Raw genomic sequence first — 14,854 nt, 5'->3', positions numbered from 1 at the left:
GAGCAGTCAGTGGAGCTCTTAATAATTCAGATAGCTAAGTTGAGGCCAGCAACATAAACATGCAGTTCTAAGGATGGTCTATTTTGTCAAATAGTTGTGTAAGATAAAGAGGTAACAAGGCTTGAAAACAAGACGGGGTCGAAAGTGAAACAGAGGAACAGAGAAAGAGCTTCTTTTTTAATTATTAAAAAGAACATTTTAAAAATCAGCGCAAGCCTTGCACTGTTTTTTTTTATATATAATTTCAATTTGGGAATGAATGTTCATTTCTAAGCCAGGCAGTAATCCCGCAGGATAACCCAGAGGTATTCTCCTTCATACGGATGGGATTCAAGGTGAACATGGAACCGAAAGGTAGAAACTGGAATTAGGTTGAGGATTTTTTTTTGTTACTCAATCTGAAAAAGGATTCTATTATTTGCATTCAGCTGACTGGTACATACTCCAAATCATCTTTTATTTTATTCCTCATTTGCAGTTTTTCCCCCATCATGAGACTGTCACGAGACTGTCATGAGACTGTCATGAGACTCATGAGACTATCATGGGACTGTCATGAGACTGTCATGAGACTCATGAGTCCATAATGAGACTGTGATAAGACTCTCAGACTGTCATTAGATGGTTCGATGGTGAAATCAGCACATTAAGGTTGTTAAAGAGCGTTTGATGATGAACAGTGTTTATTTACTTAATCCAATATTCAATTCCCGTTCAGGATTTTTTAGTTTGTAACCCCGTACATCTGAATACAGAGTTGTTACAGTAGGTAAAACACGGGTAATTTGTGATGTGCAAACCAAATCAATACTCCTTCAAACAACAGTACAACAATTTACTGTAAAAAAAAAAGAAAAAAGGATGCTGTGTTTATCAACAGCAATGATAACTGCTGCAGATTTACCCCATCCTTTTTTCAGGATTAATGAAATGTTACAGTACTGTACATTATTTTCAGGATACAGGACCTCTTTGGGTGTAGTTTTCCTACACCCCTTTAAGATACATTCAGACAATGCAACAAAGATGAACAAGAAAGTGATAAGTACACCAACGCTGGGTGTTTTCATCATGTCACGTCAACACACGCCGTGTCAAAATGAAACGCGTTGAGTCCACCCTCCATGTTCTGTCCTTCCCTCCAGCTCATCACACCGTCAGTGCAGGACAGGTCCTGATGTTGGATGTGATGTGTTGATAAGGAGCGGAGGAGCGGTGACATGAGACCTGCCGACAAACCGAGACTGACGTGTGGAATCACCTGACACTGGCAAATATTCACAAGCACATAAAGAGATAAAATAAAGCTCACTTTAACACTTTTTTTCCTTTTTTTTTCTCCCCCTTTTTCTCCCCAATTGTATCTTGCCAATTACCCCACTCTTCCGAGCCGTCCCGGTCTCTGCTCCACCCCCCTCTGCTGATCCGGGGAGGGCTGCAGACTACCACATGCCTCCTCCCATACATGTGGAGTCACCAGCCGCTTCTTTTCACCTGACAGTGAGGAGTTTCACCAGGGGGGCGTAGCGCGTGGGAGGATCACGCTATTCCCCCCAGTTCCCCCTCCCCCCCGAACAGACACCCCGGCCGACCAGAGGAGGCGCTAGTACAGTGACCAGGACACATACCCACATCCGGCTTCCCACCCGCAGACATGGCCAGTTGTGTCTGTAGGGGCGCCCGACCAAGCCGGAGGTAACACGGGGATTTGAACTGGTGACCCCCGTGTTGGTAGGCAACAGAATAGATTGCTACGCTACCCAGACACCCCCACTTTAACACTTTTAACACTGTGGCCTCCTCCAACAATGGTCGATAGAAACTTCCGACATGCCTCCCACGTTCCACTAGCACGTCTGTCCTGACTTTGCTTCGCTGACACAACACGTGGATAAAGACCGCAACACGGTCAGAGGTGCCGGACGCAAAATACATTGCAGTTCAACTTTAATGTAAATGTAGGGTTTGTTCAGCACAAGTTGTATAATTGGGGTTTGATAAATGATGTCGTTTAAAGGTACATTCATCAAATGCCGTTGTAGGATTTCCTTGTAATATATGTTCATCTGTGGTTTGTCTAATATTCTAGCCATCTCTCCTGCGACTGGCATGTTTGGTGAATATATTGTACGTCGTTTTTCCTAAAGCATCTTATTTTCTGATGTAACGTTCTGTACATTTGTTGTTTCACTGTTTTTAGTTCAATATTCTTCTCAAATTAAGTGTCAGAGAAACACATTATTTCTTCTGGCATGTCGTTATGAAGGCCTTCTTTATCAGATCACAAGAACAAAATTAGTAAATAAAGCAACAACAAAGTCCAACTTTTGCAGAGTACCAGATGTGGTAGTTTGGATGACAGCTCCACGGGTTTGAATGAGATCCTTCATCTGTGACTTTAGGGTTTGTGTGAAAGAGGAGCTCTTTGGCCCAAAAGAGTTCATCACTGCTATTGGTCCTGGTAGTTTCCATTTCCGTAATGTGGGTTTCCATCTTCCTCCTCCTGCACGGTTACTCCTCTCTTTCTCCAGCCCCGCTTCCACCCAGAGGAATTGTCTGCAGTGCCGTAGCTCTGTTTTGGTGCCAAGCGGCTCTCGCTGTTGAGCTCAGACTCTTCAGCCAGCTCATCCTCGTCGATAATGCCACATTTATCCTCACTTGTGTCCTCAGGATCTGCCCAGTCCTGCTTCTCCCCCGATGCAAAGATAGCGTAGAAGATGACTCCAGAGTAATGCACCATGGCCGCAATCACGAACACGTTCTGCCACTCCAGACGAGTCTGTGTGGGGAGATGAAGAGAAGTCGGAGAATTCTCTGTTAGTGTGCATCACAATGTACAACAGAAATTTGCACTGTAATGAAAACTCGTTAAAAACACGATATATTTTATACATCGTCCTGCACATCTGAAAACATGATCCACAAGGTGGTTTGGTTTAAGAGTTCGAGGTTGTTTGGAGTTTCTGACTGAGCGATGTCAGGAAACGAACCATTTCTGCCTCGATTAAAGCGAAGTGTTACGACAACACATCACAGATGATACATCAACTCAGGAGAGAGAAGAGCCTCACTGTGAAACACTGTTAGAAAGTATGGTTGTCATGCACTTTTATTATGGGCTTTATTATGGCTTTACAGGACTCCGGTCAAAAGAAAGCATTGCAGTAAAAAAGCCGCTGAACTGAAAACAGTGCAGAGACTCAGGTACATTCAAGGTGAAGACAAAATGGTATTGTGGTGAAAGGCCCAATCAGCATGCATGCCAAGCAGGAAAACATGCCCAAACCGTCCATACCTTGTTTTTAGTTAGGGCTCCAACAATCAAGGGGCACACCATTCCCGACAGCGTGCCCACACCGTTAGAGATGCCCATCAAAATACTGGCATAGCGCGGGGCGATATCCAAATGATTGACATTAAACCCTAGAGAGAAAAATTAATACAACTGTCAAACCACCACTTTTGTTGAGAATATGAAATTAGACATATGTTATAGTTTACCTAACATTAGTTGTGTAAATATGATTGTAGTTTAAAGGCATTTCGCTGTACAGTAATTGTATGCTAATTTGCCTGCCCTGCAAACAGTTAATAAAATATTCAGTAAGGGCCTCGTGTGAGGCCTTGGCAGACTAATGCAAGTATGCATCATAGCCAAAAGTGAAGGTGCATACTGCAACTGCCTGGAGCTGTTTTGATGTGATAAAAAGCCTCATGTCATCATATTTTCCAAAGTAACAGATGATGCAATGAATGTGTACACCAACAGAGAGATTTAAAAAATCCTCTGTAGTCACCAGTTTATATGCCAGCGGTGGGACCGTCCCCTGGCCTTAATGTTCAGTCAAAGCCTGCACCTTTAAAGGTTGAAGTCGGCCTAAAAACAGTCTGTGTGTGATGTTGAATGAGAACCTTTCTACAACTTGTTTGCAAAACCTTCTGAGACATACAGACAATACCTGAGATAGCGAATCCACTAAAGCCTACTGCCAGAACCAGGAAGGAGATAGCCACCCCGCGTGTGTGTGAGAACCCAACCACCAGCAACAGAGTGGCCTCCATGCCAAAACCTGCCAACAGACACAGTGAGAATGGATTTCATCACATCTGTTAAGAAACTCTGTAGTGACTTTAATCAGTGGACCCTGGGAGAGGCTACCCTGTGTGTAAAAACCGTTTGGGGACTGTTCTGCTGGCTCAGCTGGTGAACTGAATACTAGTGAGTACTATGTAAGCTTAAAGCTTGACTGCAGTGCAGGTCTTAATAAAAGCTAAAATTCCAAAAGAAATTATTTTGCGAGCATAAAATATTAAGTGTGCACAAGCAATATAAAACTATTACTGAATTTGCAGTAAGCATGTGCACAAAAACCAAAATGTGTGCTCAGTTTGAATGCAATCAACTATATAGCCACAAATCATCCAAGTCAGCATGGACAACAGTAAAGCCCATCAGCCCCTGATGTAGTTGTAAAACTTTGACTGACAACGACACCTTGTATTGTAAGTGCTGTCAAGTCCAAATAAATTAAAACATCTTAAAGAGTGACTAAATCCTGGACCATTTTAGCGAGTTTCCTGACATCTGGAGGTGAAAAACCATGTAAAATTTAAAAACATGGCAGGCTGGGCTTGGTACTCTGTGATGTGAGCATAGCAGGCAGCTGTGAATCCTTGGTCTGTTTGATTTAGATGTGCAGTACAACTATCAGCACTAACAACTGTCAGTAGCACTGTCAGTGCTGGTTCTTCGGCACACCTACAGCCAACAGCCCCATTAATAACTTTATTAGCTGCAGCTGTGTTTGTCCTGCTACGCTTATATCACAGAGTATCAGTCAACCTGTAGGTGTCAGCAGACTCACTACAGTCACTTTTTAATTTAACAAAAAATAGCCCACTTCAGTTAAACCTTGATTTGATTTGTACAAGCACAGGCAGACCTCAGCTGTCACCGCCAAAGAAAAGGGGTCGGCGTATTTATGAGGGGTTTTGAATGGAGCTCACTTCATGTGCAAGTCCTGCACCCAAGTCGAGCACACGTCGTATATTTTGTGCACATGCTAACTGAAAACCGAGCATGCATTTTACATTTCATACGCACATTGAATAATTACACATTTTTTTTCCAACAGCTTGGCCTCTTATGGAGTGTCTTGTCAACTGTTGTATTTCTGCAAAATGTTGTCCCTGTTATAAATATATCATTAACATCCAAACTAAAAAAAGTTGGAACAAAAAAGGACTACTGCCAGACTTCAGAGACCTGGAAGACTGTGGTTGTCACACGTGTGGCACCGCAGCCATTTTTTAAGCTCTCTGGGACTCTACTAACTCTGCAGGCCCACAGGGTCTCTAATGTAAATGTGTAGTTTGGTGTTCTACTGGAAATATTTTAGGTTGATTTGTCAAGTTTTGGGCTAATCGGTCAGAGACCTTCGGTCAGGCCATTTCTTCTAAATAGGAAGAAGAGTCAGGAAAACTGAAAAATGACGTTCAAGTCTTGTCAACGTTCCCGACAAATGAACCTTTTTCCAGAAACGTTTGATGTAGATAATGCACTGTTACACTGCAGTTTAAAAAGAATGCCGTGTCAAAATGGGCAAAAGACTTTGGTGATCAAACGTTACAGCCACTGGTGCCCCCAGGCGTTAAAGTCCAGTCTCAGTGTCCTGTAGAGACACATGTCTTGTTTCACCATGAATGAGGCCACAGTGACATGGTAGTCTTACTACGTAAACCCTCCCCTCTTGTAGGATAATCGCTCATTTCATATACTGATCAGCCCTGAAGTTTGGCCAAATCTAAACAAGCAACACGTGTCATGGGCAGATGTACAAAACAACAGCAAACAAAGGAAAGTGATCCTTAGCCCACATCCCATTGTTTCAGTTATCTGTCAGTTAAACATATTCAGTACACGATGTGCATTCCTCATAATCACCCAGCATGCTTCAGTCTGAGCATTGTAAACTGCACATTTGAATAAATGTGCAGTTTATTTAAATGTACATAAGATCATCTCTTATGTGTCCAGGACGTGTAGCAGGGATAGTTGAATGACTTTCGAGCAGATTCTGCACTGCTGCAGTCATCACGTTCTTGCTATACACCCTGATACATGAGAGATGGTCTACATTTAGGACATTACAGCTTCTGAGTGGTAGTTTACTTGAATCCTGACCTGCATTGTGAATAACAACAACAAATCAAAACAGCCAAGACAAAAAAAGGCAGTAAAGTTTACACACAGGGTGGGGGTGGGCTCATTCACCTCAGTCGTTACCTCTCAGTAGCCCCTGCAGCTATTTACTAGTTGTATTTTGCTTTCACGAAAATTACATTACAGTCATTTAGCCGACGCTTGTATCCAAAGCGACTTACAATAAGTGCATTTAACGTAGGAAATCAGGAGAACTACTAGTCGTCAGAGGTCATAAGTGCATCTAAACAAGCATCTAAGAGCAAAACCAGTGCTAAAGTAAAAGTGCAAGAAAGAGGGTTTTGTTTTTTTAAATGAATGAATACAATAAGTGCTAAGAACAAGTAACAGGGTGGTAGTTCTTAAAGAGGTGAGTTTTCAACCTGCGCCGAAAGATGGGCAGCGACTCCGCTGTCCTGACATCAGTGGGGAGTTCATTCCACCACTGTGGGGCCAGGACAGAAAAGAGCCATGACCGGGTCGATCGGCAGCAAGGGCCTCTTAGTGATGGGGCAACCAGGCATTCCGAGACAGCAGAGCGAAGTGGTCGGGCGGGGGTGTAGGGCTTGACCATGGCCTGGAGATAGGAAGGAGCTGTTCCTTTCACTGCCCTGTAGGCTAGCACCAGAGTCTTACACTGGATGCGAGCAGCTACTGGGAGCCAGTGTAGGGACATGAGAAGGGGAGTTGTGTGGGAGAACTTAGGGCGGTTGAACACCAGACGAACTGCAGCTTTCTGAACAAGCTCCAGAGGTCTGATGGCCGATGCACCAGCAAGGAGGGAGTTGCCGTAGTCCAGCTGGGAGATGACCAGAGTCTGGATGAGCACCTGTGCCATCTCATCGGTGAGGAATGGGTGAATCCTCCTGATGTTATAGAGGAGAAATCTGCAGGAGCGAGCAACCGATGCAACGTTTTCAGCAAACGACAATTGGTCATCCAGGATCACACCCAGATTCATCGGAGTCTGAGCGGCGTCACCACGGTGTTGTCAATGGTGATGGCCAGGTCTCAGTGTGGCCAACCTTTCCCCAGGAGGAACATCAGCTTTGTCTTGTCCAGATTGAGCTTCAGGTGGTATGTCGCCATCCACTCCGAGATGTCAGTCAAGCACGCAGCAATGCGTGTCTCTACTTGTGAGTCAGAGGGAGGAAAGGACAAGATCAGCTGGGTGTCATCATCATAACAATGGTAAGAGAAGTCATGCGAGTGAATAACAGAAACCAGGGATGTCGTGTACAGGGAGAAAAGGAGAGGCACCAGAACCGAACCCTGTGGAACGCCTGTAGTCAGTCTGCGAGGCTCTGACACAGATCCCCTCCATGTCACCTGGTAGGAGTGACCCGTCAGGTAGGATGCAAACATTGAGAGTGCAGAGCCTGTGACACCCAGCCCCTCGGGGGTAGAGAGGAGGATCTGGTGGTTCACTGTGTCGAACGCAGCTGACAGGTCCAGGAGTATCAGGAGAGAGAGTTTGCTCTCGCAGAGTGCAGCGATTCTGTCACTGCAAGGAGGGCCATCTCTGTCGAGTGACCCACCCTGAACCCAGACTGGTTGGGGTCCAGGAGGTTGTTCTGGTGGAGGTACAAAGAAAGTTGGTTAAAGACAGCACGTTCGAACGTTTTGGATAGAAAGGGTAGAAGGGAAACTGGTCTGTAGTTTTTGACGTCAGAGGGGTTAAGTGATGGTTCCTTGAGAAGGGGGGGGGACTCTAGCAGTCTTGAAGGCAGATGGAAAGCATCCTGCCTGGAGGGAGGTGTTGATGAGGTGGGTTACATAGGGAAGGAGTTCAGGTGCTATAGATTGAAGAAGAGGGGAGGGGACCGGGTCAAGGGAGCATGTGGTGGGGCGACTGGATGTGATGAGGTTTAGAACCTCGTCGGGGGAGAGGGGAGTGAGGTGGGATAGGGTGGGACGTGGAGAAGTGAGGGAGGGTGCAGAGGGTGGGATAGTGCAAGCAGCACTAACCGGGTGGTGAGAAAAGGAGGATCTGATGTCATTTACCTTCTTGTCAAAGAAGTTAGCGAAGTCATCAGGGAGAAAGTAGGAGGAGGAGGTGGGGTTGAAGAAGTCTAGAGAAGGTTTCAAAGAGTTTCTTAGGATTAGAGGCAGAGGATAGGATTTTAGAGCGATAGAAGGCAGCCTTAGCAGCAGAAAGGGAGGAGGAGAAAGTGGAAAGAAGAGATTGGAAGTTGAGAAGGTCCTCTGGGAGTTTGCCTTTTCTCCATTTGCGCTCTGCCACTCTCAGGCTCCCTCTGTCAGTATGTACCAAGGGGCAGGTGGAGTTGGGCGTGCAGGCCTGGAGGTGAGGGGGCAGAGATTGTCCAGAGAAGAGGAGAGGGTAGAGAGAAGATCAGTAGCAGTGTCAGGGGCTAGGAGAGAGAAAGTTTCAGGTGTAGGGAGGATAGAGGTAACAGAGGAAGAAAGATCAGTGGTGGAGAGAGAGCGGAGGTGTCTACGGGTGGAAACCATGTGGGTAGGGGAAGGGGCTGAGGGGGGGGAAGAGAGGGAGAGAGATTAGGACATGAAATAGTGGTCAGAGAGCTGGAGGGGAGTAACAGAGAGATTGGAAATAAGACAGTGTCTAGTAAAGATAAGGTCCAGCTGGTTGCCGGCCTTGTGGGTAGGAGGAGAGGGTGAGAGGTGAAGGTCAAAGGAGGAGAGGAAAGAGAGAAGAGGATCTAGCTTGTTAGTGTGGATGTTGAAGTCACCGAGAAGGATAAGTGCAGAGTCATCAACAGGGAAGTGCGAGACAAGTGTGTCAAGCTCCTCCAGAAACTCACCAAGGGGGCCTGGTGGGCGGCATACAACCATGATGGTGAGTTTGACTGGATAAGAGACAGTAACAGCATGAAATTCAAAAGAGGGCAGAGAAAATTGTGGAATGGAAACAAGAGAGTATTTCCATTTCAGGGAGATTAGCAGGCCAGTACCACCACCTCGCCTCCCAGCTCTGGGAGTGTGAGAAAAAGAATACACATCAGACAGAGCTGCGGGTGTGGTAGTGTTTTCTGGCATGATCCAGGTCTCAGTTAGAGCAAGAAAGTTGAGGGAGAGCAAGGATGCGTAGCCTGAGATAAACTCAGCTTTCGGCACCACAGACTGGCAATTCCAGAGCCCTCCCATCTCCACTTGCTCAACGTGAGTGGAGAGAGTGGGATAGATGAGATTGGTAGGGTCACAGCACCTAGGAGTGACCCAACGTCTATGCCAGCCCCGGGAAGAGGAAAGGACAGGAATGTGAAGGAAACACATAGTCTATACTAGGTCCACAAAATACAGATGACTGACCGGATCTAAAAAGAGCAGTCCTTGCTTGACGAAGTCTTGGCTTGAAAAAGTCACGCTTGCATTTGTTCACTCTAGCCCTCGTTCAATCTAAGCTTGTTTGCCTGATGCTTGGAAGTAGCAGCAGTGATTTAAAGAACACTGATTGCTAATTGTCTGCCACCAGTGCAGGCCACACCCTGGCCACTTAACACCCAATTGGCCAAAGAGGTACACTGAAAATAGGCCTATTGCCCAGAAACTGGTCACTTATGTAAAACTCTATCAAACCTCACACAATACTATTAAAAATGCAAACAGCAAGTTACCAAGAAATATATTCATAAGCTAAAAGGATAACTAAGTCAAAACAGCTAGGCAACAAGAATATATTTAAGGGCACACTAGGTGAAAAAACAGCTACAGGTAGAATAAGTAAATAAGACAAGTAAGTAAATAGAATAAGACAGCTACAGCTAGAGTAAGATCCCACTAGGAACCAGCAGCAGATGTATAGCGAAAATGACCAATACTCAAGCAGCTGGAATAAGACTAATAGCAGCGTGTTAAGCAAGAAAGATGCTACTTACTCTATTCTAGACGAACCAGCAATTCCGAATCGCTCCAGAAGTTAAAATGCACAAAATCACAAATGTTCCTCACAGCGGCTTTGGGGGTCAGACTGCGATAAAAGCACCACAAACCGTGTCGGCATCTTGTCCACCCAGACATACCTCCACAGTTCATGATTTTCCGCACGTTTGTTGTGGACAGGATTTTGTTGCTGCGTAGGAAGTCTGCCAGCTGTCCTCCAATGGGTACAACAATGGTCATCACCATATGGGGCACAGCAGAAAGAATTCCAACCTGTAGGGAGGGAGGGCAAAGGTCAACGAGGCCATGAAGTTAATGTGCAGCGCAATAAGAAATACGTCTGTGCTGCTGGGTGTTTCTAAGCATCAGTGCTGCTGGCGTAGCATAGCTGTGAGGCCAACCTTGCTGATCGGGAAGCCGAAGACTTCCTCAAAATACGCTGGCTGGCTGATGAGGAGCAGGTAAAAAGTCCAGCTGCGGCAGAAGTTGGCCACAATGATGGCATAGACAGGCATGGAGGTAAAGAAACGGCGCCATGGAGTCTTGAATTTCTGGCGGAGGAGAGAAACAATCTTACACACAACCTCTGATGTCTTATTTATTTATTTACCCTCCCCCTTTTCCTCCCCAATTGTACCTGGCCAATTACCCCCACTCTTCCGAGCCGTCCCGGTCTCTGCTCCGCCCCCTCTGCTGATCCAGGGAGGGCTGCAGACTACCACATGCCTCCTCCCATACATGTGGAGTCACCAGCAGCTTCTTTTCACCTGACAGTGAGGAGTTTCACCAGGGGGACGTAGCGCGCGGGAGGAGCACGCTATTCCCCCCAGTTCCCCTTCTCCCCTGAACAGGCACCCCGGCCGACCAGAGGAGGTGCTAGTGCAGCGACCAGGACACATACCCACATCCGGCTTCCCACCCGCAGACACGGCTAATTGTGTCTGTAGGGACGCCCGACCAAGCCGGAGGTAACACTGGGATTCGAACCGGCGATCCCCGTGTTGGTAGGCAACGGAATAGACCACTACGCTACCCGGATGCCCCCTCTGATGTGTGTGTGTGTGTGTGTGTGTGTGTGTGTGTGTGTGTGTGTGTGAGAGAGAGAGAGAGAGAGAGAGAGAGAGAGAGAGAGAGAGAGAGAGAGATAAACACCTCGGTGGCATTCAGTAAATTGACCCTTTCTCCGATGGCGGTTTCTATGTATGTCCTCTCCTCATCGCTGATAGTGGGGTGGACAGCTGGGCTTCCGTACGCCAGTAAGAGCCAGAAGACGTACCAGATGATCCCGAACACACCTTCACATGGAAGCAGCGACATGCTTTATGCAGATAATGCACTGACAAAAGAGGTGCTCAGGATTATTCCAGGTATCCCAGACTGAGATGGAGGCAAGGCAGACTAATTAAACTGGCCCGAGACCTTCTCGGGACCACAAGAATTTTCATTATTAAAAGAATATGAACAAAGTATGAGTCACGCAGGCCAGACAGGAAACTGTTCACTACATCAATTAATCATGAGATTAGATCGCCCGAGGAGCCGAGTAGATATATTGAAACCCATCAGGCGAAGTCTGCACCTGCTTGAGCCGCAGTCGTGTTTAATCACGCTAAGGACAACTCGGCTCCGACATAACGCCTCGCACCAGGCATGACAAAGAGCAATACGTCAATGTCATCTCACGCCAGCAAGGGCTTGATGAAAAGTGCTCCTCCTCGTGCCGGCATTGACTCTTGTGTTCGGTTTCTTGTTGCCCAGCACCTGCCGGACACCTGGTGAGATACCCTGTTTTCCCTTTGCAGAAGAAATAAAATGCATGTATGGTTTCTAATCTCAAATATTTCACAGAAGCCGGGGAAGGGTCAGTCTTACCGTAGATATAGAAGACTGAAGGCCACCCAACGTACTGCACCAGAACTCCTGCTAAAGGCATGGCAATAACCGCTCCTGCGTAGGATCCTGCAAACATCGACATGACGTCATCAAACGGACACGACAACGAGCGGGACGTCACTCCTACCGAGAACGACCACGGGCGGTCAAAATGACGGCCGGGTTCTACGCTCTATATTCCGTCAAGATAAACACGCAGTTGAGATATTGATGCATTACATATGATAGTGTGTCTGTTAAGAAACTAGCTGGCACCAAAATTAACATTGTAACAACTTTAATACTATTTTTAAACAATTTAAAATGGCCGCTGTCCAACGCCTGTAAACACTGCAACGCCTCGGTGGTGGTCATGGTAGTCATGGTGCGTCTGTAACCACCATCCATCAGCCGAACCGCTTATCCTGCTCTCAGGGGTGCTGGAGCCTATCCCGCCAGCAGCCACTGGGCGGCAGGCGGGGAGACACCCTGGACAGGCCGCCAGGCCATCACAGAGGGCCAACACCCACCCACCCACACACACACCCACACACACACACACACACACACACACACCTACACACCCACACCTACACACACACACACACACACCCTCACACACCCACACACACACACACACACACCTACACACACACACACACACACACACACACACACCTACACACACACACACACACACACACACACACACACACCCGCACACACACACACACACACACACACACACACACACACACACACACACACACACAGACACACCTACACACACACACACAGACACACCTACACACACACACACACCCACACACACACACACCTACACACACACACACACACCCACACGCACACACACACACCCACACACACACACACACACACACACACACACACACCCACACACACACACCCACACACACACACACACACACCCACACGCACACACACACACCCACACGCACACACACACACACCTACACACACACACCCACACACACACACACACACACACCCACACACACACCCACACACACCCACACACACACACCCACACACACACACACACACACCTACACACACACACCTACACACACCCACACACACACACCCACACACACACACACACACACCCACACGCACACACACACACACACCCACACGCACACACACACACACCTACACACACACACACACACACCCACACCCACACCCACACGCGAGCGCGCACACACACGCGTGCGCGCGCGCTTGTAAGAACAATTTCCGTACGGCCGATCCACCTGACCTACAGGTCTTTGGACTGTGGGAGGAAACCCACGCAGACACGGGGAGAACATGCAAACTCCACACAGAGGACGACCCGGGACCACCCACCAAGGCTGGACTACCCCGGGGCTCGAACCCAGGACTTTCTAACCACTGCGCCACCGTGCCATCCTGTCTGTAACCAGACATGTTGGCAATAATCAAACACGAAGTGTAGACTATTTGTCTGCACTGGAGGGCGCTAGTGTGTTTCTAGGACAGAGCAATGACCTTCACGAAGGAAATGACGCGACCAACACGCGTCATAAATACTGACATGACGCACGCGAAGACGCGCAAATTACGCGCGGTCATTTTGACTGGTCATGGTCGTTTTAGGTAGATGTGATCATGACTTTTTGATGTAAAACTCGTTTTAAAGCAAATATATGCAGTGTTAAGAGCATTCAGGGAGCGGCAGGTCTGTATCCCCCCCCCCCCACAAAGTTACTAAACTTTGAAAACCCAAAACGGTCAAAATGACCGCCTTGGTCGTTCTAGTGATGCTTGGATCTGAGAAGAGTTGAGTGCGATAGAAACAGTGGAGACATGTCACTTACAGTAGAACTCCATTCTAACGCCGGATCACAGCACGGACACATTTTGTCCCATTTGCTAAAGATGATTTGTGAGGATGACATGCCATTACAGATAACTGATCAACTGTCATATGATCACTGATCAATCAAGATGATCGAAATGAACTTTTTATTTATTACCAAAAATGACGTCACTGCTGGGCGCGGTCACCATGCCACAGTCATATGAAATAAATCCAAATGTCCCCGTTCTGGCTCCCCTGCGTGCTTGTTAACCCCCTTCGACACCACAGCTCTGCAGTGACGCCTTATTCCGGTCCCGAAAGGAAGCGGAACCGTCAGAAACCACCAGCTTCGCTGAGCAGCGACTGTCGGACCGAGACGGTGGCGCTGCGCGGCCAGGGAGGGGTTTTAATGGGGGCGCTGTTATGTGATGGGCTGACCAGCCCTCTGTGCCGAGTGGCGCGTGGAGCTCCTGGACAGGAAGCGACGTCACGCAGGTGAACAGACGAAGAGCTCCTTCAGTGTGCGCAGGTGAAGGTGTTCATGCAGGGACAGTGTCAAGAGGATTTCATGCATGGTTGCCATGGGACCAGTTTACTGTGCAAGATTGCTATTTTAGTTCCAGGGGCAATGGCAGCAGACTGCCCCTGCAAAACCAAAACAAAATAAACAAAACAAAACAAAAGAAGCTCCCACCATGTTCACCATCCTCACTCAGGAACCTCATTTTCACCATCCTCACTCAGGAACCTCATGTTCACTATCCTCACTCAGGAACCTCATGTTCACCATCCTCACTCAGGAACCTCATGTTCACCATCCTCACTCAGGAACCTCATGTTCACCATCCTCACTCAGGAACCTCATGTTCACCATCCTCACTCAGGAACCTCATTTTCACCATCCTCACTCAGGAACCTCATTTTCACCATCCTCACTCAGGAACCTCATGTTCACCATCCTCACTCAGGAACCTCATGTTCACCATCCTCACTCAGGAACCTCATGTTCACCATCCTCACTCAGGAACCTCATTTTCACCATCCTCACTCAG

The 14,854-nt window shown here is 47.4% G+C and overlaps 1 protein-coding gene across 1 annotated transcript in view; it reads right to left on the bottom strand.

The window, feature by feature from the left end:
- Positions 1-2,449: 2,449 nt before the first annotated feature.
- slc17a8 (solute carrier family 17 member 8) overlaps positions 2,450-14,854 on the bottom strand; it is a 23,444-nt gene continuing 11,039 nt past the window's right edge. The window contains exons 6-12 of the mRNA XM_056281847.1: positions 11,936-12,022; positions 11,216-11,358; positions 10,465-10,614; positions 10,204-10,336; positions 3,960-4,070; positions 3,296-3,423; positions 2,450-2,779 (exon numbers count right to left, since the gene is read on the bottom strand). Coding sequence (XP_056137822.1) covers positions 2,450-2,779; positions 3,296-3,423; positions 3,960-4,070; positions 10,204-10,336; positions 10,465-10,614; positions 11,216-11,358; positions 11,936-12,022 — 1,082 coding nt within the window. The remainder of the gene's footprint in view (positions 2,780-3,295; positions 3,424-3,959; positions 4,071-10,203; positions 10,337-10,464; positions 10,615-11,215; positions 11,359-11,935; positions 12,023-14,854) is intronic.

Source organism: Lampris incognitus, chromosome 6 (assembly GCF_029633865.1).
Source record: "Lampris incognitus isolate fLamInc1 chromosome 6, fLamInc1.hap2, whole genome shotgun sequence".
NCBI classification, from domain to species: Eukaryota; Metazoa; Chordata; class Actinopteri; order Lampriformes; family Lampridae; genus Lampris; species Lampris incognitus.
The sequence above is the reverse complement of the archived record's forward strand: the minus strand, read 5'-3'. Positions and strand labels throughout refer to the sequence as shown.